The sequence below is a fragment of the Oncorhynchus tshawytscha genome, linkage group LG25, assembly GCF_018296145.1.
Source record: "Oncorhynchus tshawytscha isolate Ot180627B linkage group LG25, Otsh_v2.0, whole genome shotgun sequence".
NCBI classification, from domain to species: domain Eukaryota; kingdom Metazoa; phylum Chordata; class Actinopteri; order Salmoniformes; family Salmonidae; genus Oncorhynchus; species Oncorhynchus tshawytscha.
Genome location: NC_056453.1, coordinates 47169880 through 47186458, shown reverse-complemented (window position 1 = coordinate 47186458; position 16579 = coordinate 47169880). Strand labels below are relative to the sequence as shown.

Here is a 16579-nt window from a genome sequence, read left to right as displayed (position 1 = left end):
CCTCTCCTAGTGTTGACAGAGAGCAGCCTCTCCTCTCCTCTCCTAGTGTTGACAGAGAGCAACCTCTCCTCTCCTAGTGTTGACAGAGAGCAACATCTCCTCTCCTAGTGGTAGTGTTGACAGAGAGTAGCCTCTCCTCTCCTCTCCTAGTGTTGACAGAGAGCAGCCTCTCCTCTCCTAGTGGTAGTGTTGACAGAGAGTAGCCTCTCCTCTCCTCTCCTAGTGTTGACAGAGAGCAACCTCTCCTCTCCTAGTGGTAGTGTTGACAGAGAGCAACCTCTCCTCTCCTAGTGGTAGTGTTGACAGAGAGTAGCCTCTCCTCTCCTCTCCTAGTGTTGACAGAGAGCAGCCTCTCCTCTCCTAGTGGTAGTGTTGACAGAGAGTAGCCTCTCCTCTCCTCTCCTAGTGTTGACAGAGAGCAACCTCTCCTCTCCTAGTGGTAGTGTTGACAGAGAGCAACCTCTCCTCTCCTAGTGGTAGTGTTGACAGAGAGTAGCCTCTCCTCTCCTCTCCTAGTGTTGACAGAGAGCAGCCTCTCCTCTCCTAGTGGTAGTGTTGACAGAGAGTAGCCTCTCCTCTCCTCTCCTAGTGTTGACAGAGAGCAACCTCTCCTCTCCTAGTGGTAGTGTTGACAGAGAGTAGCCTCTCCTCTCCTCTCCTAGTGTTGACAGAGAGCAACCTCTCCTCTCCTCTCCTAGTGTTGACAGAGAGCAGCCTCTCCTCTCCTAGTGGTAGTGTTGTCGTGAGCTGTTCAGTGTGTGTTGACAGTCCTTTCTACCGCGCCATTTTTGAAAGATATAACATCAGCCATCGACAACTACACAAGTTTTGCTACTTTTCTCAACAACATTGATGCCCTGATTGTAGCAGGAGCTATCAACAGACCTGATCCAATGCTGCCAAACAAGATGTAGCTACAAACAGAACAGAGTTTAATGGATCCAGTCAGATGTAGCTACAAACAGAACAGAGTTTAATGGATCCAGTCAGTGTGAAGTGTTTCTCCATGTATACAGGTCAGAGTCTAGCTACATTTTACAGATATAACTTTATCATTTGGTCAGAAAGTCATGTTTATTGCGAAACGTTAGCTTGTTGGCTCGCCAGCTAACATTACGTGTATGATCTGTGTAGTAATATAATTTGAATCAGAAATCCATTTGCATTGCTAGTTATAGCCTAAATGTTAGCTAGCTAACATTGAACCTAGTTTGTTAACTTTAGCTACCTGCAGATTCATACCACAGTTATGACAATGTTTGTATTGGTAGTAGTATGAGTTGGGGTTATGCCGGTTCATTGTTTTAGCTAAACAAAAGACTCCACTTTGGACCATCAAAATAGCCAGGTGTGTCTGGGGGGTGATTACGGCCATCTATTGTATTTCATGAACATGTCGAGACAATTACCGCTTACGCCTTTTGTATCCTGTGCATGTGACAAATGAACTTAGATTTGATTGGATACAGGGTGGGGGAGAAGAGAGGCTGCTCACAGGGGGAGGGGGTGAACGATGCTGAATGGGTGTAGCCAAAGAAGAGCTCTCCAGTAGGTGTACCAACACATTCAAAGGTCATTTTCTCAAAAGTGGGGTTACAAGTTTATCAACATTCAAAGCAGAATGACTTTCCTCGTTGTTCCTCAACTGTAGCCCATGTTTAGATGTTCCTGTTTAGTAAGCATTCCATTTTGCTGGTTAAAGCCAGGTTTTTCTGGTTGGTTTCCAACATCTCACAAAACCTACATCCTAAATGTTTCATCTTGTAAGTTTATTTACTATTTTGTAGCTTTGAGTCTCTACTATTATCCAATGTGTCAAAAAAACACCATTTCAAGTGATGCTACATAAGACCGAAACGAGGTCATTAGATTTATCTGTACATCCCATAGACACACAGTACCAGTCAACAGTTTGGACAAACCAACTCATTCCAGAGTTTTTCTTTATTTTTACTATTTTCTACATTGTAGAATAATAGTGAAGACATGAAATAACACATATGGAATCATGTAGTAACCAAAAAAAAGAGTTAAATATTTGAGATTCTTCAAAGTAGCCACCCTTTGCCTTGATGACAGCTTTGCACACTCTTGGTATTCTCTCAAGTGCTCATGATTCCATATGTGTTATTTCATAGTGTTGATGTCTTTTCTATTATTCTACAATGTAGAAAATAAAGTACAAACACCTTGAATGAGTAGGTGTGTTAACTTTTGACTGGTACTGTGGATATTACACGTAAAACAACCTGACACACACAAGGGAGACAGAGAGAGACAGACAGAGAGAGAGACAGACAGAGAGAGAGAGACAGAGAGAGAGAGAGACAGAGAGAGAGACAGAGAGAGAGAGAGACAGAGAGAGAGACAGAGAGACAGAGAGAGAGACAGACAGAGAGAGAGACAGAGAGAGAGAGAGAGAGAGATAGAGAGAGAGACAGAGAGACAGAGAGAGAGACAGAGAGAGAGAGAGACAGAGAGAGAGAGAGAGAGAGAGATAGAGAGAGAGAGACAGAGAGAGAGAGAGACAGAGAGAGAGAGAGAGAGAGAGAGAGAGAGAGAGAGAGAGAGAGACAGAGACAGAGAGAGACAGAGAGAGACAGAGAGACAGAGAGACAGAGAGAGAGAGAGAGAGATAGAGAGAGAGAGACAGAGAGAGAGAGAGACAGAGAGAGAGAGAGAGAGAGAGAGAGAGAGAGACAGAGAGAGAGAGAGAGAGAGAGAGAGAGACAGAGAGAGAGAGAGAGAGAGAAAAGAGCTGTTAAATTCTATAACCACCTAAAAGCGATTCCCAAACCTTCCACAACAAAGCTATCACCTACAGAGAGATGAACCTGGAGAAGAGTCCCCTAAGCAAGCTGGTCCTGGGGCTCTGTTCACAAACACAAACACACCCTACAGAGCCCCAGGACAGCAGCACAATTAGACCCAACCAAATCATGAGAAAACAAAAAGATAATTACTTGACACATTGGAAAGAATGAACAAAAACACAGAGCAAACTAGAATGCTATTTGGCCCTACACAGAGAGTACACAGCAGCAGAATACCTGACCACTGTGACTGACCCAAAATTAAGGAAAGCTTTGACTATGTACAGACTCAGTGAGCATAGCCTTGCTATTGAGAAAGGCCGCCGTAGGCAGACATGGCTCTCAAGAGAAGACAGGCTATGTGCTCACTGCCCACAAAATGAGGTGGAAACTGAGCTGCACTTCCTAACCTCCTGCCCAATATATGACCATATTAGAGACACATATTTCCCTCAGATTACACAGATCCACAAAGAATTAGAAAATCAATCCAATTTTGATAAAATCCCATATCTACTGGGTGAAATACCACAGTGTGCCATCACAGCAGCAAGATTTGTGACCTGTTGCAACGAGAAAAGGGCAACCAGTGAAGAACACGCACCATTGTAAATACAACCCATATCTATGCTTATTTATTTTATCTTGTGTCCTTTACCATTTGTACATTGTTAAAACACTGTATATATATATATATGACATTTGTAATGTCTTTATTGTTTTGAAACTTCTGTATGTGTGATGTTTACTGTTAATTTTTATTGTTTATTTCACTTTATATATTATCTACCTCACTTGCTTTGGCAATGTTAACACATGTTTCCCATGCCAATAAAGCCCTTGAATTGAATTGAATTGAGAGACAGAGAGAGAGAGAGAGAGACAGAGAGAGAGACAGAGAGAGAGACAGAGGCAGAGAAAGAGAGACAGAGAGAGAGAGAGACAGAGACCGAGCGAGAGAGAGACAGAGAGAGAGAGAGACAGAGAGAGAGAGAGAGACAGAGACAGAGAGAGACAGAGAGAGACAGATACAGAGAGAGACAGAGAGAGAGACAGATACAGAGAGAGACAGAGAGAGACAGAGACAGAGAGACAGAGACAGAGACAGAGAGGAGAGAGAGACAGAGACAGAGAGGCACAAGTAGAACAATGGAGTCACTAAACCTCAGGCTGAGGACTGTTTCACCCAGGGATGTAGCAGAGTCACTAAACCTTGAGTGCCAATCGAGTCCAAGTCTGGAGTCCGAATCCCAGTGCGCGAGTCCTGGTCCAAGTGCTCATCTCTGAGTCAACTGGGTCCACATTAACTCAACATAAAGTCCTTTCCCCAGTCAGATACAGCGTAGTGGCAAGAGGAAATGTCTTTCTGTGCCAACAAATATTTGCATTTAGTCTACTGATAATGTTACCAGGTCCACGTTTAGCTCAAAAACATTCTGCCCCCCGGGTGGTGCACTGCAGTGCTTGAGGCATCACTACAGACCCGGGTTCGATCCTGGTAGTGATCGCGAGACCCATGAGGCAGCGCACGATTGGCACGGCGTCGTCCAGGATGTCCTTATCCCATCACACTCTAGCGACTCCTTGTGGCGGAACGGGCGCCTCCACGCTGACCGCGTTTCCTCCGACACATTGGTGTGGCTGGCTCCCGGGTTAAGCGAGCAGTGCGGCTTGGCAGGGTCGTGTTTCGGAGGACGCACGGCTCTCAACCTTCGCCTCTCCCAAGTCCGTACAGAAGTTGCAGCGATGAGACAAGATTGTAACTACCAATTGGGGAGAAAGAAGGGGTAAAAAGTACACCCACTCCAATTTTTTTTTTAATTGAGCGTTGCAGATAGAAATGCCATGAATAGAGCAGATTTTATTTCTTATTCAACATGAGGCAACATGAGGCAAGAGGCATATTTATTCTATATAGCGCATTTCTATCTGAAGGTTCCAAAACGTTGACTCCTGCTGAAACTGAAAGAGGCCCAGGTTGTCGGCGTTTTCTAACGAAGTGACGTGGCTGTTCAAGGTTTGTAGCCTAAACAAATAGTTAACGGTCCTCAAGTAGCCCAGTTCCAGAAGGTCCGCCATATGCTGAATAAATGTAAAAAGGCAGAAAGGAAGAAAACGGTCGGTATTACGGGTCTTATCTTTTGAGTTAAGATGTTTCCACAACCTGGATATGAAATGTAGTGGGGGAAAGTGGGAGGGGTTAAGCGAGACTACAAATTGTTTACTTTTCTATAGTCGAGGGAGAGTCAGAGACCCGCTCCACTGTTGTTTTACTATTCAACTTAATGCTGCTATTGTTTTACATTTCATAAAACAGCTTGCGTTTTTGAAACAGGCAAAAGGGTAACTAGCAGGCTGGTGGGGACTGGTTAGCTACCGGGGAATCAAGAGATTCGCCATGTGTATAATCGGAGGTGGAGCTGATGTAGGTTGTATGTGGTGTTTGTTCCCCCTGTAGCTCACCAGCTGATGTAGGTTGTATGTGGTGGTTGTCCCCCCTGTAGCTCACCAGCTGATGTAGGTTGTATGTGGTGGTTGTCCCCTCTGTAGCTCACCAGCTGATGTCACCAGGTTGTATGTGGTGGTTGTCCCCTCTGTAGCTCACCAGCTGATGTAGGTTGTATGTGGTGGTTGTCCCCCTGTAGCTCACCAGCTGATGTAGGTTGTATGTGGTGGTTGTCCCCTCTGTAGCTCACCAGCTGATGTAGGTTGTATGTGGTGGTTGTCCCCCTGTAGCTCACCAGCTGATGTAGGTTGTATGTGGTGGTTGTCCCCCCTGTAGCTCACCAGCTGATGTAGGTTGTATGTGGTGGTTGTCCCCTCTGTAGCTCACCAGCTGATGTAGGTTGTATGTGGTGGTTGTCCCCTCTGTAGCTCACCAGCTGATGTAGGTTGTATGTACCAGTTGTCCCCTATGTACCGGGTGAGACGCTTCCTTCCCACTACTGAACTGTGTTGCTGCTAATATTAAATTGTGCTTTGTGACTGAAAATCTCTCCAAAAACTCTTGTCCAATCCACTTAGTAGTCAGATTTTAGTCACAGAGAAAATTGAATTTACTTTTGTTTAGTTCTAGTTTTTTCTGGGTCTATTTAGTCACTTACTCTCGTCAATTGCCCCTGAAAAATATACTTATACATTTATTTTAGTCACTATATTTGTTAAAGTAAATGAACACTGGCCTGGCCACCAAATTGCACGCTATTCCCGTTATAATGCACTATACTTTTTTTTTATACCAGAGCCTAGTTTAAAAGTAGTGCACTATATAGGGAGGCATTTTGGGATGCATTCTGTGACTCTAGAACGTGACACTGTCTCTACCTGGAAGTGAAAGATCCCAGCGTACTCTCCACGTCCAAAGCCTTGTCCTGCAGGAACAACCCGGGCCATCACATCTTCATTCAGGGTCAGAGAGGCGATGGCCGCCAGGAGCCAGCAGTCACCTGGAGGGGGAAACAGAGAAGAGAGACTAAGGGAGTGGAGGTCATCACAGGTCAGAGCGAGATGAAGGGAGTGGAGGTCATCACAGGTCAGAGAGACGAAGGGAGTGGAGGTCATCACAGGTCAGAGAGACTGAGGGAGTGGAGGTCATCACAGGTTAGAGAGAGACGAAGGGAGTGGAGGTCATCACAGGTCAGAGAGAGACGAAGGGAGTGGAGGTCATCACAGGTCAGAGAGAGACGAAGGGAGTGGAGGTCATCACAGGTCAGAGAGAGACGAAGGGAGTGGAGGTCATCACAGGTCAGAGAGAGACGAAGGGAGTGGAGGTCATCACAGGTCAGAGAGAGACGAAGGGAGTGGAGGTCATCACAGGTCAGAGAGACAAAGGGAGTGGAGGTCATCACAGGTCAGAGAGACAAAGGGAGTGGAGGTCATCACAGGTCAGAGAGACAAAGGGAGTGGAGGTCATCACAGGTCAGAGACTAAGGGAGTGGAGGTCATCACTGGTCAGTTTTCAATTCTCATTCTGAACATTCCTGATTGATTGATTGCTTTTCATTATATACTGAAAAAATATATAAACACAACATGCAACAATGTCTAGGATTTTACTGAGTTACAGCTCATAGAAGGAAATCAGTCAATTGAAATAAATTCATTAGGCCCTAATCTATGGATTTCACATGACTGGGTAGGGGAGTAGACATGGGTGGGCCTGGGAGGGCATAGGGCCACCCACTTGGGAGCCAGGCTCAGCCAATCAGAATGAGTTAATCCCCACAAAAGGGCTTTATTACAGACAGAAATACTCCTCGGTTTCATCGGCTGCCCGAGTATCTGGTCTCAGACGATCCCGCAGGTAAAGAAGCCGGATGTGGAGGTCCTGGGCTGGTCATACCATAACCCCACCATCACCACTCTGTCCACAACGTTGACATCAGCAAACAGCCCACCCATACAACGCCATACACGTGGTCTGCAGTTGTCAGGCCGGTTGGACGTACCGCCAAATTCTCTCAAACGAAGTTTGAGGCGGCTTATGGTTGAGAAATGAACATTCAATTCTTTGGGAACGGTTCAATGGGATGCTCCCTCAAAACACCAGACGTCTGTGGCATTGTGTTGTGTGACAAAACTGCACATTTTAGAGTGGCCGTTTATTGTCCCCAGCACAAGGTGCACCTGTGTAATGATCATGCTGTTTAATCAGCTTCGTGATATGCCGCACCTGTCAGGTGGATGGATTATCTTGGCGAAGGAGAAATACTCACTAACAGGGATGTAAACAAACATTTGAGAGAAATCAGCTTTTTGTGCGTATGGAACATTTCATATGGAACATTTCTGGGATCTTTAGTTTCAGCACTTGAAACATGGGACCAACACTTCACATGTTACGTTTTATATTTTAGTTAATTCTAATAACTGTACACACACACACACACCCAGTGAAAGCCACCCTACAAAACACACACAACAGTTCCCTACACAGCCCAGTTCAGTTCCACGGAAGATATTCACCTTAAAAAGAGAACAGCTGACCTCAGTCCAGTTCCCAGTCTCAGCATGTCGTCTGTCCCGTGCACTGGTCAGGACTGGGACTTGCTATGTCACGCATTTGTGGACACGATTTCTCCATGAACCAATTGTTTTGTCTTTAGTTACAGTAAATTAGTATGTCTACTGGGTTGATCAACAATCAGAAAAGGGAAGGAGTATTGACAGTTATAAATGAGTGTTCCTCCTACTACAACAATACGTTGTTATAAAGACAACTTGTATGAGACCCTGCAAGGGACTAATGTGACCCAGATTGCAGACCCAGAGCTTTGCAAAATATGTGTTATGCAAAATATATCTGGCACAGTGTGTTTGTTTAAAGAGCCACGCCTGAAATGATCGAAACATCCTGCTCTGACTGGGCATCATCACTAGCCTTGATAAGCCAGACGGAACTTCAGTGTCTATGGTGAGACAGTGATTTAACCAATAGTCACACTATTGAATATGCTGTCTGACAGTAACACAGAACCCTGATAACTGATATATCCTGGAAACAAACACAGCAGATAGCTTAGCAGTTAAGAGCATTGGGCCAGTACACTAGTCTACCCTGTTGGATTAATGACAGGCCACTAGTCTACCCTATTGGATTAATGACAGACCAGGACACTAGTCTACCCTGTTGGGTTAATGACAGGCCACTAGTCTACCCTATTGGATTAATGACAGACCAGGACACTAGTCTACCCTGTAGGGTTAATGACAGGACACTAGCCTACCCTATTGGATTAATGACAGACCAGGACACTAGTCTACCCTGTTGGGTTAATGACAGGCCACTAGTCTACCCTGTTGGATTAATGACAGGACACTAGCCTACCCTATTGGATTAATGACAGACCAGGACACTAGTCTACCCTGTTGGGTTAATGACAGGCCAGTACACTAGTCTACCCTGCTGGGTTAATGACAGACCAGGACACTAGTCTACCCTGTTGGGTTAATGACAGGTCACTAGTCTACCCTGCTGGGTTAATGACAGGACACTAGTCTACCCTGCTGGGTTAATGACAGGACACTAGTCTACCCTGTTGGGTTAATGACAGGCCACTAGTCTACCCTGTTGGGTTAATGACAGTACACTAGTCTACCCTGCTGGGTTAATGACAGGACACTAGTCTACCCTGCTGGGTTAATGACAGTACACTAGTCTACCCTGCTGGGTTAATGACAGTACACTAGTCTACCCTGCTGGGTTAATGACAGTACACTAGTCTACCCTGCTGGGTTAATGACAGGACACTAGTCTACCCTGTTGGGTTAATGACAGGCCACTAGTCTACCCTGTTGGGTTAATGACAGTACACTAGTCTACCCTGCTGGGTTAATGACAGGACACTAGCCTACCCTGCTGGGTTAATGACAGGCCAGTACACTAGTCTACCCTGCTGGGTTAATGACAGGCCACTAGTCTACCCTGCTGGGTTAATGACAGGACACTAGTCTACCCTGCTGGGTTAATGACAGGACACTAGTCTACCCTGCTGGGTTAATGACAGGACACTAGTCTACCCTGCTGGGTTAATGACAGGACACTAGTCTACCCTGCTGGGTTAATGACAGGACACTAGTCTACCCTGCTGGGTTAATAACAGGACACTAGTCTACCCTGTTGGGTTAATGACAGGCCAGTACACTAGTCTACCCTGCTGGGTTAATGACAGGACACTAGTCTACCCTGCTGGGTTAATGACAGGCCACTAGTCTACCCTGCTGGGTTAATGACAGGCCAGTACACTAGCCTACCCTGCTGGGTTAATGACAGGCCACTAGTCTAGCCTGTTGGGTTAATGACAGGCCACTAGTCTAGCCTGTTGGGTTAATGACAGGCCAGTACACTAGTCTACCCTGCTGGGTTAATGACAGGACACTAGTCTACCCTGCTGGGTTAATGACAGGCCAGTACACTAGTCTACCCTGCTGGGTTAATGACAGACCAGGACACTAGTCTACCCTGCTGGGTTAATGAGACGACAGTACACTAGTCTACCCTGCTGGGTTAATGACAGGCCAGTACACTAGTCTACCCTGCTGGGTTAATGACAGGCCACTAGTCTACCCTGCTGGGTTAATGACAGGCCACTAGTCTACCCTGTTGGGTTAATGACAGGCCAGTACACTAGTCTACCCTGCTGGGTTAATGACAGGCCACTAGTCTACCCTGTTGGGTTAATGACAGGCCAGTACACTAGTCTACCCTGCTGGGTTAATGACAGGCCACTAGTCTAGCCTGTTGGGTTAATGACAGGCCACTAGTCTAGCCTGTTGGGTTAATGACAGGCCAGTACACTAGTCTACCCTGCTGGGTTAATGACAGGACACTAGTCTACCCTGTTGGGTTAATGACAGGCCAGTACACTAGTCTACCCTGCTGGGTTAATGACAGGACACTAGTCTACCCTGCTGGGTTAATGACAGGCCAGTACACTAGTCTACCCTGCTGGGTTAATGACAGACCAGGACACTAGTCTACCCTGCTGGGTTAATGACAGACCAGGACACTAGTCTACCCTGCTGGGTTAATGAGACGACAGTACACTAGTCTACCCTGTTGGGTTAATGACAGGACAGGCCACTAGTCTACCCTATTGGATTAATGACAGGCCAGTACACTAGTCTACCCTATTGGATTAATGACAGGCCAGTACACTAGTCTACCCTATTGGATTAATGACAGGCCAGTACACTAGTCTACCCTGCTGGATTAATGACAGGCCAGTACACTAGTCTACCCTATTGGATTAATGACAGGCCAGTACACTAGTCTACCCTATTGGATTAATGACAGGCCAGTACACTAGTCTACCCTATTGGATTAATGACAGGCCAGTACACTAGTCTACCCTGCTGGGTTAATGACAGGCCAGGGCACTAGTCTACCCTGCTGGGTTAATGACAGGACACTAGTCTACCCTGCTGGGTTAATGACAGTACACTAGTCTACCCTGTTGGGTTAATGACAGGCCAGTACACTAGTCTACCCTGCTGGGTTAATGACAGGACACTAGTCTACCCTGTTGGGTTAATGACAGGACAGGCCACTAGTCTACCCTGCTGGGTTAATGACAGGCCAGTACACTAGTCTACCCTGCTGGGTTAATGACAGTACACTAGTCTACCCTATTGGATTAATGACAGGCCAGTACACTAGTCTACCCTGCTGGGTTAATGACAGGACACTAGTCTACCCTGCTGGGTTAATGACAGGACACTAGTCCACCCTGTTGGGTTAATGACAGGCCAGTACATTAGTCTACCCTGTTGGGTTAATGACAGGCCAGTACACTAGTCTACCCTGCTGGGTTAATGACAGGCCAGGACACTAGTCTACCCTGTTGGATTAACACACAAATAAACACCATGCCAAAGCTCGTCTCGCTTTGTCAGAAATCTTCTTTGTTAGAGAAGATTTGTAAACGGTTGAGGGTGAGGCTAGTTGTGAGCAAATGGAAAGGGAAGTGGGTCTCATTTCCAGTAACTGGCTCTGTGAAGACTTCCTCCCAGCATGGTAACTGAGCTGGTTTCCATAGAGATATCTTGGTTTGTCCATATTTTCTACTATACCTCATTACAGAGATAACAACATATCATGTCTTATATTATTATACCTCAGAGATCACATTACATGTTTTATACCTCATGACAGAGATAACAACCTGACATGTTTTAAATGATACCTCATGACAGAGATAACAACCTGACATGTTTTAAATGATATCGCATGACAGAGATAACAACCTGACATGTTTTAAATGATACCTCATGACAGAGATAACAACCTGACATGGAGGCTGTTCAGTGGTAGTCTAGGAAACCAAATCACCTGTGTAATAACTGATTAAAGCAATAACTGAATGTTATTACATATGCTGTGATCAATCACATTAACTTTTACTATACCATCTCCTCCTCACAGCTGAAACCATGGATACTGTTACAAACCGGCGACCCTGTGGCTTTGGTTTGGTTCCTGTTTTGGTACCGAATATGAAAGTGACTTACCCAAGCCGCCTTGGCAGATGTCGGTTCTCGAGGCTCCACCAACGATGAACTCTGGGCTGGACACCAGCTCCTATTCAGGGAGAGACGACCAAAGCATGAGTTAAACTGTGGAAGATATTACTGAGAATTTCAATAAAATAAAAAGTACAAATTTTGGGGCTTCCAAACTTTGCAGCCCTAATTAAAGCAATACGCTAGCCTCAGGGGGAATAACTGCACAATGAGCTACTAGTGTAGCCTCAGGGGGAATAACTGCACAATGAGCTACTAGTGTAGCCTCAGGGGGAAATAACTGCACAATGAGCTACTAGTGTAGCCTCAGGGGGAATAACTGCACAATGAGCTACTAGTGTAGCCTCAGGGGGAATAACTGCACAATGAGCTACTAGTGTAGCCTCAGGGGGAATAACTGCACAATGAGCTACTAGTGTAGCCTCAGGGGGAATAACTGCACAATGAGCTACTAGTGTAGCCTCAGGGGGAATAACTGCACAATGAGCTACTAGTGTAGCCTCAGGTATTTCATAGAGCACTGCATTTGATATATTATTATATATATTGATATATTATCTACTATTCAGGGACCATTACATGATTAAGACTGTTTTGAACTTTTAAAGCAACTGTCCAGTGTTTCCAGATTTCTATTAAATAAAAAATATTTTTTTGTTACGTACAAACGGCTCTCCTGTGAAGTCGTGACTTGCGACATACGCCTAGTTTCCTGAATCAGGTCACATATGACCTAGAATTAGTTACAATACGAGTGAAATAGTTTTAATTCCAAAACAATTGTAATTAAGCATGTTTAAAAAAAAAAAAAAGCCTATTTTCTGTGTTTGAATGGTGTGGGCGTATACCGGTGATTAAAACCATTCACGCGAGTAGACCGCTGATTGGCTCAGGAGGATTTCATCATAGCAAGCATTTTTTTAAAGTCTGTTTGGGCAGGGGGGGGCAGTTACTCTCCTATTTATGCTTTGGCCACAAATACGAGTATAGGATGAGTCAACAACATTATCTGGGTATGCGTTAACAGAATATGAACTTTTAAAAGTCTGATTTTCACTAGACAGTAACATTCATAGCAGATTTGACTAAAAGGATCACCCAATAATAGTTATGAAATAAAAGCACATGGGAATGAAGAGGGTAGAATGAATGAAGAGGGTAGAATGAATGAAGAGGGTAGAATGAATGAAGAGGGTAGAATGAATGAAGAGGGTAGAATGAATGAAGAGGGTAGAATGAATGAAGAGGGTAGACTGATACACATTAAAGTCATGCACGAGTAAAGGGCAGGGTCCACGATGACCTAACGTAACCTCAATTGTCTCAAAGTCTACGAGTCGATGTGTTGACAGGCAAAACAAAAAGGCGTAGGATCAGATGACTAACGCCAAAGTTCAATCCGAATAGTTGGAGGATGAGTCACCACACCACCCTGTCCATGTTCCTCGTTCATTTAGCCGTACGGTAACAGTTTCAGTTGTTTTGGATACAAGTGATTCCTTTACGCCCAACGGTCCAATCATATCAAACGGATAACCCGCATCTGGACCCGCATCTGGACACGCATCTAACCCCCATCAGACTACTGTGACATCACTGACCCAGGCTAAAAAGAGATATTCCCAGTGAGGATGTGTTTGATGATAAAGATGTATATATATATATATATATTCATTATGTCTGATACATATTATAAACACAAACACAAGTAGGGAAAAGAAAAGCCCAGATTTGGACTTTTTCTAAATAAAATTGAATATTATTTGAAAATGCTGCACATCCTGAAAACATTAAAGTAATGGCAACCCTAAAATGTAAGGCCTGTTAAGCCTTATGAACCCTAAAATGATCCGTTAAAATCATGTTTCTCTTGAAATGCGATGATATTTGAAGGAAACCAGATCAAAGTATGAAAAACTGTTTCTTCTACATTGATAAAGTTTGATCATGAAGTTACTGTTTTCCCCCAAGTCAAACACTTGGATTCATTATTAAGAAGACAAGGTGACATCACCTTAACTCTCATTTGAATACACCAATGGTAACATGATATTCTCTTACCTCATTTAAATAAGTCCTGCCTTGTAACCAACATTGGAGAAGGCGTGTTTGCAAAGGGGCGTGGTTTATATAGCTAGATAGCTACTCTACTGGTGCCAACATTTGATTATAGGGTGTCAGCAAATATAATTAAAAGTTTACCCTATTCATCTATGGCAATGATACTTATATGTTTCCCCTTTCATCTGTGTCTGGTGTTAATTAGTTACTGGCTAGCTAGGTCTTCATCTGTGTCTGGTGTTAGCTAGTTACTGTCTAGCTAGGTCTTCATCTGTGTCTGGTGTTAGCTAGTTACTGGCTAGCTAGGTCTTCATCTGTGTCTGGTGTTAGCTAGTTACTGGCTAGCTAGGTCTTCATCTGTGTCTGGTGTTAGCTAGTTACTGTCTAGCTAGGTCTTCATCTGTGTCTGGTGTTAGCTAGTTACTGGCTAGCTAGGCTATCTGGGTCTTCAGTCAGCATGCAACAAAAGGGGGGCTAGTCTTTCAAAACTCAGACGCAGTTGTCAAGTCAACACAACTATCAGTGCTGCTGTGAACCGTATCACAAGAGAAATGCCAAACTAAAAATGTATTAAAAAATATATATAATTGATGCAATTTCAATGTTGTTTGAGTTGCTTTGTGTATCACCACGCCTGTCTTTTCAAACTTCCTGGTAGTTAGCCATGAGAGAGACATTCTTGTCTGTTGTTCTGTTGTTCTTGCCATAATATGGACTTGATCTTTTACCAAATAGGGCTATCCTCTGTATACCGCCCCTACCTTGTCACAACTGATTGGCTCAAACTCATTAAGGAAAGAAACTCCACAAAATAACTTTTACAAGGCAGACATGTTAATTGAAATACATTCCAGGTGAATCTCATGAATCTGGTTGAGAGAATGCCAAGAGTGTACAAAGCTGTCATCAAGGCAAAGGGTGGCTACCTTGAATAATCTCAAATATAAAATCTATTTTAATTTGTTTAACACTTTTTTGGGTTACTACATGATTCCATATGTGTTATTTCATAGTTTTGATGTCTTTATTATTATTCTACAAATGTAGGAAATATATATATATATTTTTTTAAACGTTGAATGAGTTGGTGTGTCCAAACTTTGGACTGGTACTGTATATATAAACATACATTAATATAGCAGCGGAAAGCAATTGAGAAAACTAAACAGAAACATTTGAGGTATACATCTTGTCTTGTCTGCATCGTCCTCGAAGAGAAAATGTGCAGCCGGGAAAACTTATTTCCTAAATTAGACATTCAAGTTTTTCCTTCATCTCTAACCCAGAATAGTTCCTGTTTTCGTTGCAATATTTTTTTTATCAAACAGTACAGCTCTCAGATCACCACATAAAGAACTATCAAATAAAAAGTGAATTGTCCACCGCCCCTAAAATCACACACAGTACATAGTCCCTCTTCTTCATCTACGTCATTGAACCTACCTACTTCAATTACCAGAGGCAGTATACTGGTTCTCAACTGGGTATACAAGGACGTTTGGTTTCTGGTTAGGTGAGAGGTGACATAAGGTTCTGGATCATAGCTGTTTTCGATCTGGTTGTAAGTTCTGAGTTTTGGTTTAAACCATAAATCCGTTTTCTTTTGGGTTGGTTAACTTGTGTTTCATCATATTTACATTGCATCCTAACTTGTTTCTGTTGTAGATCAACTTCCTGTGTATAAAGTTGGTCTGTTTTGTTTGGTATACGGTTTTATCAAATATTTTGTAATAATTTTTTTTTCTCCAGAGATAGATAACGCTTTGGTTTATTTTGATCAATACAAATCCAGCCATAGAGCAGACATTTAACTTGTGCTTAATGGCAGTAACTTACCCCAGGTCGTTTCCATTGCACACCTCTGGTTTTGGAAGATCTCGGTCCGAGCTCATTGAATCCCAAGGACGCAGGTTCGGCTGGAAAAGTGGCATCCGTGAAAAGTGAACCTCTACTCAGACACTCGCTCCTGAGAGACTCGAAGTCTTGGTTTAGGTACTTCGACGCATTGGCATTAGTGCCAAATCCTGCGGCCAAAGCCCTCTTCTTGGCCAACGTTGATGCCACCCCAGCCATTATGCAAGTCCTTTTTCTTCTCCTCTGTCGGGTCGGGTGGCTGACTGCGTCGACACAGTGAAAAGAGGAAAAGAGTTGGGATGCGTTTCACTGGTGGAAAAGTCTAAATTCCTTCTACGCCCCTGGTTTTTCAGGCGTGGTCTGTCTGCCTCTTGACTGCAAGTCAGTGCGAGTTTTTTTCCCCTCAACAATATGTACATAAGATTTATGTTACCGGAACTGTTGCTTCTACACAACGTTTACTTGTTCAAAAGTATTTAGTGTGAATATGAACACTTTTTAGGCATATGCATCAAACAATCAACCACTCAATGAATCTGTTTGAGTATCATAACGGGGAGGATGAACATAAAGTCCGAGTCCACTCTCTAGTCTTAATAATCCATTTGAACCTGACGCATCAGTCGTGTCTCCATACAGGCAGACAGACAGACGCAGTTGAGAGGTTGGTGTCCGATAGACGGCCTTCTTCCCTACGACTTGTGAGAGCCAGTGTGACCTGTGTAGATTTAAAATACCTCTGTGTTGATCGGAGAAAAGATGGCCACATGTGCAAGGGTTGGTCTATTGATGTTGTCTTATGATGACGATAATTCTCCATAAAATGAAGT

General features: G+C 44.0%; 1 protein-coding gene across 1 annotated transcript in view; it reads right to left on the bottom strand.

Annotated features, from left to right (window-relative positions):
- LOC112223950 (calpain-2 catalytic subunit-like) overlaps nt 1-16116 on the bottom strand; it is a 47591-nt gene extending 31475 nt beyond the window's left edge. Inside the window, exons 1-3 of the mRNA XM_042305822.1 lie at nt 15732-16116; nt 11823-11892; nt 6138-6259 (exon numbers count right to left, since the gene is read on the bottom strand). Coding sequence (XP_042161756.1) covers nt 6138-6259; nt 11823-11892; nt 15732-15968 — 429 coding nt within the window. The 5' untranslated portion in view covers nt 15969-16116. The remainder of the gene's footprint in view (nt 1-6137; nt 6260-11822; nt 11893-15731) is intronic.
- Nucleotides 16117-16579: the final 463 nt, after the last annotated feature.